Genomic DNA, 15,081 nt, shown 5'->3' with positions numbered 1-15,081 from the left:
GTCTAACCTACTGAAGCAGTGGCGGGTGTAAAGTCCTTGGCCCAGAAAACTAATTCAGCAGGAGATATCAACTTGTTCCCTAAAAGCCAGCATCTCCCTGAGCACAGAAGCTACATTTAATGACTCACTAATGATCTTTTCCCTGTGGTCTCTGCTTCTGTTAAGTTGAGAGGCGATTCTGACAGTCTCCTAAAAACAACCAGAATCAATAAATCAGCTCAAGTGTGATAGTCAGATCTTGCAGGTTATGTGTGCAGGCTCACTTCCAGAAAATCAAACAGTGCTGCTTCAAATTGGTGCCGTTTGAAATATATTATAAAAATAAGAAAATGTTTTGATAATGGCATGCACAACAAGACTTTCAGCAGCATATTTAACTAATATGCAGGAGTTCTGGTCATGATTCCTTCTGTACATCTAGAAAAAGGTTTCTGGCTCTCTTCCACTGGAATATACCTTCACACTGCCCTTGGTTTGTGTCCATCTTTTATGCTGTGTCACATCTCAGTTCTTCCCTCATAGGTCTTCGGTCATTTATTTGGCGTTAAAGCAGTCCGTTTTTTCTTTTCAATCTTTCCTTTGTGCTGCTGGATGTGCAGTTTGTCTTCTTTCCTGACCACCTTATCAAACATACTTCCCTAATATTGGAAATACATTTGTAATGAAAAATATATCAGTAATCTTCATTGTTATAATTGCTGCTCTGATATATGTAATGTCTCCTGTGCCAGAGTTTTCAATGTCGCTACACAGCATGATGGTGCCTCCACCATGTTTCACTATATATTATAATATTTTTTTTATACCTTTGAACAAACAGAGACATAATGTGCAGTATCATCTAAGAGCTCCATCTTGGGGTCAGCATTATCCAACAAAGAACTGTTCCCAGACAACGTAGTCCCTTTCAGTGACTGTCCTTTTAGTTGTGCTCCGTGTATTGTTCAGGTGGAAACTTTCTCTCTGTATCATTTCATCTCATCTTGTAATAATAGAACCCCCCCCCCCCACACACACACACACACACACACACACACACACACACACACACACACACACACTTCCCAACTTTAAAACATGTTTTAAATATATATGCATATATTTGTAAATATAATGTGAATTATTTCCTGGAATACTCAGGATACTAATACAAATCACCACCAGTGTGACTTTTTTGTAGTATTTTAATGTTGTGAAGTGTGCTGGAATAATGAGGCCACGAAGGCTTTAAGAACCTTGAAAATATGCAGGTCCAACTTCAGTCCAACTTCTTGCCTCCTGAAGCCCATAATGTATTTTCCTTTTCCTTTTATTTCATGGTCATCATTTAGAATGGCAGAGGACCAAACAGTTGTGTGTGTCAGTAATGGCTCAGTTCTTCTAGGTCCCGGAAGGTGAGTCTTATCAGCAGCGAATGTGATGGTGTCGGTAGCCAGGACCCAGACCGCGCTATTGTGCCCCTGCCTGGGCCCGAGTGACGGATGACAGCTTCTTCTCCATGGAGGAAATGGGAAGGCCAGGGGCGAACCCAGGGCCAGATTTTTGGAGGAAAAACCCAGTTCTCACCTACTTACTTTGAGCTCTGAAAGTGCCAGATATTCCACAATGGCGGGACCCAAGATGATCGCATGTAGCAACAGTCCCACAGGACTCATTGTGTTAACCAGGTTTGGAAAAAGATACCCTAATTAGATTGTTTGTTTTAAAGATCGTGAGAGGGTGACATGTTTGCGAAGCGAAACCGTGCTCTGTGTATCGTAGGTCTAACTTGGAGACCATGAAAGGAGGAAGTGAGGTCAGGCCAGTCTGGATCCCCTGCCCTTTGCCCTCCCTTGGGTCTCATAAATTAGGCTGCTGGTAATTCTGTTCCAGACGGCCTTGCCCCAGCAGGTGTGTGTTTGTATATATGAGCGCTAACAGGGGGGGATGTAAGGGCTGTAATATCTGTGATCTACGGTGTTGGGAATGTAGTTTGGGAGGAAACATGCAACCTAAATATGCTTATCCTCTCTTGCTGCCGCACAGGCCATGTAGATAAAGACAGTGCAGGAGGGAGGCGGGCTTTCACTGAATAGGATGTGTGGGCCTCTAGCTGCTTGGAGCTCCGTCTTACATGGCCACAGCTTGTTTAAAAGAAAAAAAAAAAGAAAAAAAAATTCTAAAAATGATCGAAAGGTTGAATCAAGTTCAACTTGCAGCTTGAGGAACTCTCTCAAACTACTCAAGCTGTAATGGCTCTCTTGGGAAAGACAATGTTAACAGTAAAATAAAAGTTAGCATGCATCATGGCCTTCAGAGGTAAACATCCCTGAGAAAAATGCTACTGGCCCTTCCACAGCCATGGAGGTATCTGTATCAAAGTGACAGGCTGTTTAGGCAAATATCTGCCTCCTTATGCATGAAGGTGCATTTTTGTGAGCTTGTAAACGTATCGAATACAAAACAGCACAACTGCAGCATCATGTATAATTGGTCAAATATAACAGCTGTTGATGTTGCTGATCGTCAGGATAAATGAGTGTAAAGACACAAACACTTTTCTTACGCTGGAGAGCTTTGGCGCAGTGTGTAATACGTAGGTATCGTGTCATTGTTCTGGAGTCAACCTCGAACTCTAACCATCACTTTAATGAGAGAATTGAGTCAGATGTGGATTAATAAATTGTAACGACACAAAGTTGACCTGGTTACTGAGAACTTGTCGTTTCTGTGTTAGTTTCTGAAATCAAAAATAAGCAGTCCGAGTAAAAACACAGACATGAGTCTTCCACTTCCTGTCTTTGTGTCTTAGCTTGCATATCTGTACGAGGCTGAAGTGCCTGACTTGGCCAAAAGACAACATCAATCAATTATAACAGCATGCACAGTACAGTCCTTGTGTTTGAGGTTCCACCCTGCCTGAAGGCGTGAAGGCCACATCAGTGAAAAGCAGCCCGTGCATATCATCCAACCTTTACAAACATTATTTGGAGCCAAGTCAAAACTTCAATCAAATATGGGAACACTTGTTTTCGCAGCCAAGACTCTGCAGACGGTTGTGTTGCCGTTGATTTTGTTTAATGTTGCTATCTAACTTTACTTTTACACATTCTTAGTCTATTTGAATGAATTACCTCACATTTAAGACTTTGTTGTTTGAGACTCTGTGCCTGGTTTTATTGTTGCCAATCTTAAGTTTGTTTTAACTGTTTATTGCTGTTTTTATTCTTCTATTTTTATTTTGTTTTTGTTATTTTTATGTGAAGCACTTTGGCTTCAGCCACTGCTGTTTTAAAGTGCTATACAAATAAAAGTGACTTGACCTGACTTTAAAAAAAATACTCTGGTTAGCAGCCCTGCTACAAGCTGGGAGACTGATAAAATGTGTATCATTCAAACGAGCAGCCATCGTTTTGTGGTTTAGTTGTAGTAGTATTTGCAATGTAGAAAAAAAACCCCAGATGATTAGAGCAATATATCAAGGGCTTATTGTGCAGTTTTGCATCTCTATAAGATCAACATTACACCCAGGGGGCTGTGTTGTCATTCACCAATGCATGACTCGATCACATGCTGATATTCAAGACACTTGTGTCATGTTGATCAATTAATGCAGTACAGACAATCAACAGAATGTGTAATATGAAGTAAGTTCATAATGTGCAGATTAGTTTTCCTCTGAAATATTTTAATGAGATATAATCCAGATGACTTTTGGGGATCCCGTAACAATCAAAGACACAAACATGTAAATAGTTAAACTCTGCTAATAATTCATTGTGTTTTCGCAACTCGTTTAGGAGTGACAAGTGTTTCCCTTCGTTTTCCATGTTATTCTAAGATAAGTCAACCAGCTGCACGCTCCTTATTTTTAGTAAGTGAGTGGATCTTCTCAGATTGCAGAGTTGCCGAGATGATGTGTCTGAATAAAATGGTTCAAGCTTCAGCTCTCACTTTCATGTTTTTATTTTTTAAGAGGCAGCAGTGTCAGTGGCATGTCCATACTTGAATTCCTAAAACAACAGATGGTGTGGCCAATTCCCACAAGTGGGATCATTTGTACTTATTCTGAACAAATCCAAGTAGTTTGTGTTGCTCAGATGTACTTATGGACTCATATCGAGCGTAAAGCTCAGCTGCACATTTGGCATGGCCCTGATCTTCAGTCAGATGTACAAAGTATAAACATAGATTGTAAGTTCTGATTTCAAATGAAGCACACAAAGATATTTACACGCATAACTTGCACACTCAAACGCGCAAATGTTGGAATGTAGTCACGCACACGGAGAGCTGATGTCTGTTGTTGCATGCATGGGGCATCAGTCACTTCACTACAGAACACGAAACGTGGAGGTCTTGGGTTCTCTGTTGTTGCTGTGTCTAGTCCCTTGTCGGAGAATTGATGACACTGTCTTCGGAAAACAAACAGGGCGGGAAGCTAAAAAGGTGGTCACTCACCACGGCTCCCTGACCCAGAGACACAGGGGCCACTGCAACATACAAGCAACACTGCAACGTCCCCCCAGGAATGTGCATCGGTGTGTGTGTGTGCACACGCTTTTGTTTGTGTTTCAGTGATACCACAGCTGGAATGTGACTGTCTTGTGCCTGAATGTGTGCCTTTGTGTGTTTTAGTGGCAGCCCTCTGCAGCAGAAATGATAACCTGTGTGTAAAATGAAAACACGCCACTAAAAGAAAACCCTGTTGGCGCTATTCTCTCTCTTTTTTTTTTTTTTGCCCCCCCCAATTTGCATTATACCACTGGATGCCAAAATAAAGGTTCCACCTTTCACTGTCAGGTAGAGAAGTCCATTCCTGTGAGTATTTGGCTGAGCAACACATTGATGTTGATGTGACACACTCCCCCTGTGGGCACGGACTTGCTCGAGGCCAGTCCTGTCACTCCCCGCTCTGACTCACACTTCACATCACAGTGCAGCCGAAGGCCCTTGGGCCGCCTCACTACGTACACACCAAACCCAGCTCGAGGCCCCTGAGTCCTTTTCTGGGAGCTCAAATCCCATAATTGCAGGGGCTGACAGTGATATCTAACGTATGAGACACCCTCACCTGGTCGTAAGGAATGAAAACATCTACTGTCAGTGTGAAGCGAGGAGATGAGGAGGGGGTCAGACCAGGTATGGGGAAAGTGAGTAATGGGGCGGTCCAAGCAGAGGAGCAAAACAGTAACTCGGTGTTTTGTGGTAACCAGTATCAGGAATAATTGTACCACTTTTAATAAGTAAATTCTACAAGAGGAGTTTTCAACATGTTTAGCACTCACTCATCAACCCTGAGAATCATGCCTCTCCCCAGCTTTCACATAAAAGCAGAAGTTTTAACCCACAGTTTTGCATCTTTTGGGATCCACAGACATTAAAAACGGAATACCTTTTCGTGGGCAAGACAGATGTTTGAAATGAGTAAAGTCAAAAAACTTTATGCAAGTGTTTTTCTCAGCTTTACACCAAAGGTTATTTCTATTTATTAATACATTTCTCCCCTAAGCTAAATGAAAATGACAATAAATCAAATTCTTAAAAAAAAAAAAAAAAATGTCAATGAAATAATTAATTCAACTACCCTACTTTTGTCATTTTGATTCTTTTCCAAAAATAAAAGTAAAACATAATGCTTTGGGGAAGGATTTTTCAGCTGCTGCACATTTTGAACACCGGCTCTTCTACAAGGAGTCACCGAGTTAATGGGGTAATGGTTAGCACTATTGACACAAGAAAATTGATGCTGTCCTTTCTGTTTGAAATTTGCTAGTTCTTTCTTCTGTAGTCTAATAATATAGGCTGTTCCTGTGATGGGTTGTTCAGGGTCTAACTTTCATTTGCAATTAGTCAGCTGAAATCAGCCCCACCTCTGCAACCCTTTGTGACATGAAATGATGAAGGACTGGATATTATATAAAGAATGAGCCAGTATCCACTTGTAGTAATGTTTGGTTGCCATATTATATGGTGTTATAGTCTTTTTTTTTTTTTTAACATGATCTACTGTCAATCAGGGAGACCAAGCCATCAGATTTCTGCTTTTCATCTTAAAGAAATTAAACGCTATAAATTATATTTGATTTTGAAGATGCAATGAAATCCTTCATGCTAGATTTCTTCCTTTTTGTTATGATGAAAATATTAGATTAAAATTAGTTGCATTACGGAATTTTGTTTCTATTCTATTCTTGTCCAATCTTTTTCCTGAAAAGTCAATAAGTATACACTCACTTCTATATAGAACATCTTGTATTTATCAGTTGATCCATTGCACTTTAGTTTGAATCAGATGGCACCATGTAACCATGGCTTACAACCCAGACAGAAAGACTACGAAGAGTCTCCATGGTCTAACTTCCACAGACCCCCTATCATACAGGGGAGAGTAGCCTGGAGTGGTCTTCATTTATCAACCACTTCAGATCCTGCAGACAGCTGAGGGGACCAGGAGCCAGTGTGTTTACACCACAAGTCCAGCCGAGGCCCTCAGCACAGAACAGACCAAGATACTTGCACATGTTCGGATTTACAGAGTCTGACATGCACTCACTCAAACCGTGTGGAGCCTGACTGGCTGCCTGCTCATATATGGTTTATATGGTTTAAATTTATGGTGGCTTCGCAGCTTCGTCTTTATTTTTTTTTCAGACTTTCAACACAACAGGCGCATCACATTGTACAGGAAATACTTATGCAATCAACCATCAGATGACTGCGCCTTCAGTAAAGAGGCTTTTGCCAGCTTCAAACAACGTTTTGGCACCACCTTGTGACAAGTTCTGGTATTAACATTAACATTCCGACCCGCCCCTTGGTTTTAGGCTCCTCGTGCTATTTGCTGAGGCAGCTGTCAATCAAATTACAGAGCTGCTCATTGGTCGGCTGTCCTTGCGCTGGTTGTTTTCTTGCACTGTGACCTGACATGGATGTGTGCGGAGTCTGGCTCCGTGTTTCTATTGGTCGATCCCCTCACGCCCACAGTTCAGCACGCACACCCCGGCTGAAGGTGAGTCCCTCATCCCGGCCAGTCCGCTCAGGTTACACCGTCCGTCCGTCCGTTCATCCGGTAACGAAGTAGCAGTCATGTCGGTGTTCGCTGAGGTCCCGCAAGCGGCTCCCGTCGCAGTTTTCAAGCTGACGCAGGATTTTAATAACGACCAGTTTCCCAACAAAGTCAACCTGGGAGTGGGAGGTAAGTAATCCCGGTGTTTCAAAGTGGTATCCATAGTAACGATAACCCCAGAGCCGGTAATCTATTACTCTTGCGGATGTTTACATCATTGTTGAATACCTGCAGGTCGGTGTTACGTAATATTTTGTGACTTGAACAATCAGTGCCCACGTTTATGTGCAGATGCTGCGACACACTGATAACGCCAGTCTATGACAATATCATATTTAGATGTAAATCAGCGTTAACGCAATGTGTGAACACGTAAGTGCAGTTAAATTCCGTTTATTTATAATCATTTGCAGCTTTGCAGGATAACTGCACTCAGAACAGCCCAGCTTTACAACACAAGTCTCAGAGTAAACATAAAACAAATGATTGTTTTTTTAATCCAAGCTTTATAATCCCAAACCACTGGGATTACTTCAATACATCTTTTTTTTTAAGTCAGTGAATCAACACGCATGTAGGTTTTGTATTATCAGCTCTGATAAGTTATTGTAACTAGGCAGCATCTTATTTCGCTAAGATCTGTGAATCAATTGTGCTGATGCACTGTTCACGACTAAAGTGACTGATCAGACCTTGCTGCTGATTGCAGCTGGACTCCTGAGGTGTTTCTGATTCATGAAGCTTCGATTTTCTCTCCTCCTCTCCCTGTTATTCTGAGCAGTAACGTCTTGGTCTCTGGACGAGGGAACGGATTGGATTACCTCTCAAATATGCATTTCTTGCTCCTTCCTGCGTCTCTCCTAAAGCAAACTAACGGCACATTGCGAGCCTCCATAGGAGCAGATTGTTGTTTTTTTTCCGATGTCCATCTTATTGGAAGCAGTGATTCCTGCTACGTTACACCGCGGAGGAACGGAGAGAAACGTTACTCAGCTTTGTCGTAGCATGACAGGGCTACCTGAGTCCCATGATTAGAACAGACTGAGGCCTTATAATCCTCTTCTGCCTGCTGAACACACAGCGAGGGCTGCTGGGAAATGTATGCTAAAAGAATCCATGTCAAGAGCAGTAGCTGTAATAAAAGGACAAGATAGGAAGTGGATTAGGGTTAGGGTTAGGCTAACCCTAGGCTGCGACGGAGTTTTGCTCCTTATCATGCGCTGACACAGAGTTCAGTTTGCAGTAAAAATACACAATCATGTCACAATCGCCAAATGACCTTCCTGGTGTCGGTGTCTCAGTCCTGCTCTGAAAACAAGTTTTCACATGATTTTTTTTTCTTCTTTTTTTCCACTCGCTTGACGGCACACGTCACACTTGTGAGTCCACGTTTTTAATGACTCCGTTCCCCCGCAGCGTACCGGACGGATGAAGGCAAGCCCTGGGTCCTGCCCGTGGTGAAGAAGGTGGAAAGCATCGTTGTGAATGACGCCACGCTCAACCACGAGTACCTGCCCATCCTGGGCCTGCCCGACTTCAGATCCTCAGCCTCTAAGATCGCCCTGGGAGCCGACAGCCCCGCCATCCAGGAGAACAGGGTGCGTTGTCTGAGCGTCTGCTCCAGTTCTCGCTGTGGTTTCGCCTTTTAGGTGACTGTGTGTTTCTGCTGCTGCCAGGTGGGCGCCGTCCAGTGTCTGGGTGGGACAGGGGCTTTGAAGATGGGCGCTGAGTTTCTCAGGCGCTTCTACAACGGGAATAACAACACCAAGACGCCCGTCTTTGTGTCCGCGCCTACCTGGGGTACGCGCCCACTCACACACTCTTACGACAGAGTAATAATTATCCTGGACTGTGATCTTTCTGCGTAGACTCAACTTCAAACTTTAGACTGGATGAATGTCTTGTGTGCGTCATATCTTATCGATACTCCTGATTTCTTTGTCAGCTCCGACGTGAGAAGTACTAATAGGACGGCACCCGCTCTTACGTCGGTGGCAGACGAACAATAAAAAAAATCAGAGGCTTGTGTTCCCTGGTCCTTTCAGAGAACCACAATGCAGTGTTCAGCAACGCGGGCTTTGAGGACGTCCGTCCATACAAGTACTGGGATGCGGAGAACCGCGGCCTCGACCTCGCCGGCTTTCTCGGTGACTTGGAAGTAAGCGGCTCGTGTTAGAGACTCACACGCTGTTTAAAACTTTGTCCCCCCCCCCCGTGGGCGTATTGAAAAGTTAGCATATTTCTTTGTTTCTGACAGAGCTGTCCGGAGTACTCCGTCTTCGTCCTGCACGCCTGTGCCCACAATCCCACCGGCACCGACCCCACGCAGGAGCAGTGGAAGCAAATTGCTGAAGTCATGATGGTAGAGAACGTTTGATCGTTTGTCCTTTGTTTTTAATGCTCCATGCAATCTTTCTCTCTTTTTCATGCAATTTAATTAATTAATTAATCAATTGATTGTAATATAAATGTATATATTGAAATTTTTTTTTTTTAACATAGATACATAAATAATAAATCAATCAATCTTTATTTATATAGCACTTTTTATACATGAAAGTAACACAAAGTGCTTCAACAAGAATTAAAAACAGTGCAAAGATAAAATAGATGAATAAAAAGCAGGTGAACACACCCGCACACATGCAGACACACACTATAAGTGAAGACATGCCTAGTGATATGGAGACATGGCAGGACACCGAGGACTAAGGTGAGGAAAGGGACACATTTGGGCCATCCACACTGGGGGCGGCACAACTTCCGACCACAGGGGGCGCCGCCCCACAGATCCCCCAAATAATAAAGACAATAACAACAAGGCAAATGGTACACTGTACAGACAAACTAACCCATCAGGGTCCTAGTAGTGGTGAGACATGGCAAGAAATAAAAAAAAAAAACAGGATGAGATTGGGAGAAAAACTTTCATATATGGAATGGAGGTAAGGCGCAGGGAGGATGTCATAATTCCTTATTTTTGTTATTATATTGGCAGTCAAGCTGAGTTTTTTTTTTCTTTTTTGGGATAATTAGAAACTGAAGTTTAAAAAATAATGAAATAAAATCAGATCTTATTAAGTACTATTTAATATATAGTGTTTTGGGTTTTTATGATTTGCAGGCTAAAATCATAGAGTTAACATTTCAGTTTATATGATCTAAATTATGGGAAGTTATCACACACACACACACACACACACCACTAACCGAGGCATCATTATGTTTATTGTTTGATCTTTTTCTCCTGCAGAGGAGGAAGCTGTTCGTCTTCTTCGACTCAGCCTATCAGGGATTCGCCTCAGGTAGTCTGGATAAAGATGCCTGGGCGGTCCGCTACTTCGTGTCCATGGGCTTTGAAATGCTCTGCGCACAGTCGTTCTCCAAGAACTTCGGTCTCTACAGTGAGTCACCCGTGTGTGTGTGTATGTGTGTGTGTGTGTATTGGGGAAGAGATGCATCTAAAATGTGCATTAAAGAGTTTGTCGCTTCCCAGGCAGAGCTCTTAATGACCACATCTGGACATTTATTATGTGAAAGTCAGTTGCAGTGAATTAAATGGATTTGAAGTTTGTGTTCGTCCCATCAGATGAGCGTGTGGGAAACCTGACGATCGTGGCTCACGATGCAGACAACCTGAAGAGGGTCCTCTCTCAGATGGAGAAGATCGTCCGGACAACCTGGTCCAACCCGCCGTCTCAGGGGGCTCGCGTCGTCGCCGTCACCCTGAACTCACCGGAGCTTTTTGGCGAATGGTCAGCTCAAACGATGAGAAGATCGCCCAGGGCCACGCATGAGAACTAAGACTGCCAGTGGGGATGTATGCGTTTGATTTGAGGATCTCTTTGTCGACAGGAAGGACAATGTGAAGACCATGGCTGACCGGGTCTTGTTGATGAGGGCTCAGCTGAAAGCGAAGCTCCAAGCTTTGGGGACTCCCGGGACCTGGGAGCACATCACCGATCAGATTGGCATGTTCAGCTTCACGGGCCTGAACCGTGAGTGACCGCCGACACATCGACAGCCGGAAAACACACAAACCCCCTCAAAATAGCTCATGTTACACATCAAAACGCTTCAAGCCGTTTTAATCCACCTGAGCTGTTGCTGTTTAAACTTCAAAGATCAAAGAAAGTTTTGTATAATTTCAGCAAACGTGAGACAATGAGCAGTTTGAGCGAGCGACACTTTCTTCTTTATTTTTCTCTTGGTTTCGACTGGCCATGTGATCAGTCGACTGCTTCATAGTTGGTTAACTGATGGTTAAGTGGTTAGTTATTGCAAAAAGAAAACCCATTAACTTCGTTCCCGATTTGTCCACTGGGGGTCGCTTTGTTCCGTCAGAACAGAGATCATGATACAACAGACACGAAACTGAACAACAGATGGCCACAATGTTCCAATGTCTCGCTAAATAACATTAAAATCACATTATTCTGCAGAGAAACTAGCAGGTAGGAATTCTGCTCCAGCGACAGCGAAATTAATATTAAGGATTATCAGAGATTAAAAGACAAAGTGCATTAAATGTCAAAAATGTTCATGATGGGCTTTTTTGTCATTAAAACTAAAGAAACCCAGTGGAATTCTTGCTATTTCTAGGACAGTATGCTCTTTTACTAGAATGGCCCAGTTGTGTCAAACTGAACTTGTAAGTGGCTTTTCAACACAACTTAGATTTTAAATAAGGATTTCTTCCTAATTACTTAGAGTTAAATAAAATAAGAATAAATCATTTCTAAAAATTACATTATATTACAGTTGGTGTATGAGAGTATAAAAACTGTTTTCATTGTTGTTTGTATTTTGTAATATGTGTAATATGTAAAAATCACGACATTCTATTTTGTTTTGATGCACATGAGACCAGTTCCTGACAGTTAAATATCCTATTAGAAAAAAAACTAAACTCTTCCCTTTTTGTTATTTGCTCCAGCTAATCAAGTGGAATACATGATAAAGGAGAAACACATCTACCTAATGGCCAGTGGTCGCATCAACATGTGTGGTCTGACCACCAAGAACATCGACTACGTGGCGGAGTCCATCCACGAGACGGTCACCAGGGTCCAGTAGGGGACGCCGCTGCACCGTCGGCCTGCACTGATCCCGGGGACGGCTGTCGCTCCCACCTGATATCGTAGAGCAACACGCAGTCGCACAAACCCACAGACGGCTTATTCACACTTTGTCCTCCACAAGGTTGAACACATTCTGGACCAACAGTATTTCTCTTTGTAGAGTATGCCATAGTTGCGTAATTCCAATCCGAATTCGTTTTCACCGTGTCGTCACCTTCCTACTTTATTTTTCATGTTTGTATTTTTAGTTGATGTGTCATCAGTCAGTGACTCTGTCACTGCGTTGGTTACCTCAGCAGCAGTGACTCCACAGTCTAAAAAAAACGTGTTGAATGCTTCATCCATTTTAAATGTCAATTATAGTTTTATTAATTTATTAAGAGGATTCAACAGAATAACCTCAACTTGACCAAACTGAATTAATTCAGCTGTGAGAAACGTGTTTAGTATGAATCACTGTAGACCTGTGAATGTGTGTCCTCACAAAGATATTTTTAACTTGAGCTATGTAATTTATTAATGATAAAAGTTTTCTTTTTTTTCCTTCCCCTCAGGGGTTTTAGTAATTACCTCACTTTTAATCCATGTGTGTTAAGTCGTCTTTTATTTTTAGTGGAGCACAAATGGCAGCGATTGCTCGGACCGCGTGTCGCGACTCCAGAGAAATCTGTCGCTCGCCGCCGCTGCCGCCTGCTGAACAATGTGACGTCTCTAGTTCTGTCAGGCACCCGCCAGTGAATGTTGACTGTTCGTTGCACCAGTGCGCCGTTACGTAAGATGACCACGTCTCGTGGCACAAACACACTAATGATCAACCGATTTTTTTGTGCGGCTCTGCACGGGCCATGATCACAGCGAGACACCAGAGCGGCTTAACTGAAGCTGAAAATGTCAAATTGGCTCATTCAATAAAAGACTTCTCAGTGGCGATGATGTGCTTCATTTACAAGTTCCTGTGGAAATCATTTTGTGAAGTTAACACAGACGAGAGTATGGTGTTCATTATGTAGTAGTTTGAATTGTAGAGACACAAGCAGCAGAAATCAAACAAAGGTGAAAAAAAAAAACGTCTTGTTGTTAAGTAAATTTATTCATAATTCCATCATCTCTTGGAACAAATAATCTTGTTTCTTATATTTGGATAATTTATATAATCATTTAAAATTTACAAAATGTAACTTTGCCCATTTCTCTCAAACCAACAGCATATCAGTCTTTACAAATAGAAAGAGAAACAAACTGGAGTTTTTGATTTCACATAAATCCTCCCGATCACATCAAAAAGAGAGAGAGAGAGAGAGAGTGTGTGTGTGTGTGTGTGTGTGTGTGTGTGTGTGTGTGTGTGTGTGTGTGTGTGTGTGTGTGTGTGTGTGTGTGTGTGTGTGTGTGTGTGTGTGTGTGTGTGTGTGTGTGTGTGTGTGTGTGTGTGTGTGTGTGTGTGTGTGTGTGTGTGTGTGTGTGTGTGTGTGTGTGTGTGCGTGTGTGTGCGTGTGTGCGTGTGTCAGTAGTCATTGTAACTCGTTGTGCAGTGTCCTTTGTACCTCTATAGCCTCAGTAGGCAGAAAGAATCAAATGACTATCCAAACAGTGTGTGTGACAGCGAAGGGAGGCGGTGGCTTGACGTCACTGTTGTATTGCTTTTGTCTTTCATATTTTTTTTCTGCTCTGTCATATATCCTTTTCCCACATTTTCACCATAAAGAGCCGACATGTCCACTGTGGACTACATCACATTCATAAGCACAGATCACTAATTATTGCAGTCGTTGATTATTTCTCTAAAAAAAATGGCTTAACATGTTCCTTTATTAAGCAGCTTTCTACAACTTGTAAAGTCTTTATGAGCAACTGTTAAAATCTACTTAAACTACAGATATTGAACTTTGCAGCCTGGCTGTTTCACTTATTGTTTGGTTTTTTTTCTTCAGCTTTAGCAGGAGAAACCTCAGGCTGCTGTCTAAGCGAGATCTGTCATAAAATCTACAGTTGCTTTGAATTTGACTGATGCACATCAGAGGGAAGAGAGTCGTTCTATTCATGCATCCTTTTACATACGCATGCATATGGAAAAGAGAGGAGTTGCTGCGCGGATCATTCTGCAGTGAAAGCAGCTTAAACATGCAGGTAGTGACTACTTCTTTAAGAGCATTCATTTATTTCAATCCCCAGACCCCCCCCCCCCCCCCCCCCCCAAAAAAAGAAAACCCACCCCCTCCCAGAAAACCCCTAAAACCCCTAGCTTATTTTGAATTGGTGTGTGCAGCTTAAGTGACTGACCCTGTAAAAGATGAACTATACATAGAAAATCTGCCAATATAATAAAAACAAAGTAATAATAACCTGACTGATAGTGTGTTCCCACTGTTCAACTAATCCAACTAGACTTTTAGGCTTGACTAGATGAGGGTGTTCGTTGAATTAAAAACAAAAAGATGTGCACAAATTGTAGTGTTGTTTTTTGTTTTTTTTATAGGAAAACATAGAGAATAATTGAAGTTGTGTTGTTGGAAATACACATTAGGCTGATTAAGTTGTGATAAATCAAGTTACAGTATTCCAATGACTTATATTGCTATCTTTAAATAACTTTTGGTCATTCTGGCACTTCCATTAAAAAAAACCCAGCAAGAAATTGTTCTGCTCTGAACTGTGCATCTGACTGAATAATAAATAGTTACTCCCGCTGAGAATTGATTTATGGCTTTTCTTAAAACTGGCAAATCTTGTGGAGAAAATTGTGCTTTTATCCCGTGGCTTTTTCTTTTCAGTTTTTTTTGTTTTTTTTTTATCAAAAGCTTATGTGTTGGGTTTGTGGCAGGAGGTTTCACAACCTTATGGCAACTCTAAGACAGTCCCCTGTGCAAATATCATTCTCAATATGTGGGAACTGCCTGACAATAGCAAGTATCCTTATTGATTGTGTAACCAGGTAAACAGATTGAAGCTGGGCTC

At 42.1% G+C, this 15,081-nt stretch overlaps 1 protein-coding gene across 1 annotated transcript; it reads left to right on the top strand.

Annotated features, from left to right (window-relative positions):
- The first annotated feature begins 7,055 nt into the window (after positions 1-7,055).
- Positions 7,056-12,982, top strand: got1 (glutamic-oxaloacetic transaminase 1, soluble). Its single transcript, XM_080507120.1, has 9 exons — positions 7,056-7,177; positions 8,465-8,646; positions 8,725-8,848; positions 9,094-9,206; positions 9,306-9,410; positions 10,302-10,452; positions 10,638-10,803; positions 10,904-11,046; positions 11,985-12,982. Exons 1-9 carry the CDS (start codon positions 7,069-7,071, stop codon positions 12,122-12,124), a joined length of 1,233 nt encoding a protein of 410 aa, XP_080363246.1. The 5' UTR covers positions 7,056-7,068; the 3' UTR covers positions 12,125-12,982.
- The last annotated feature ends 2,099 nt before the right edge of the window (positions 12,983-15,081 follow it).

Source organism: Blennius ocellaris, assembly GCF_963422515.1.
Source record: "Blennius ocellaris genome assembly, chromosome: 13".
Lineage (NCBI taxonomy): Eukaryota > Metazoa > Chordata > Actinopteri > Blenniiformes > Blenniidae > Blennius > Blennius ocellaris.
Note: the sequence above shows the minus strand (reverse complement) of the source record. Positions and strands in the feature narration are given on the sequence as shown.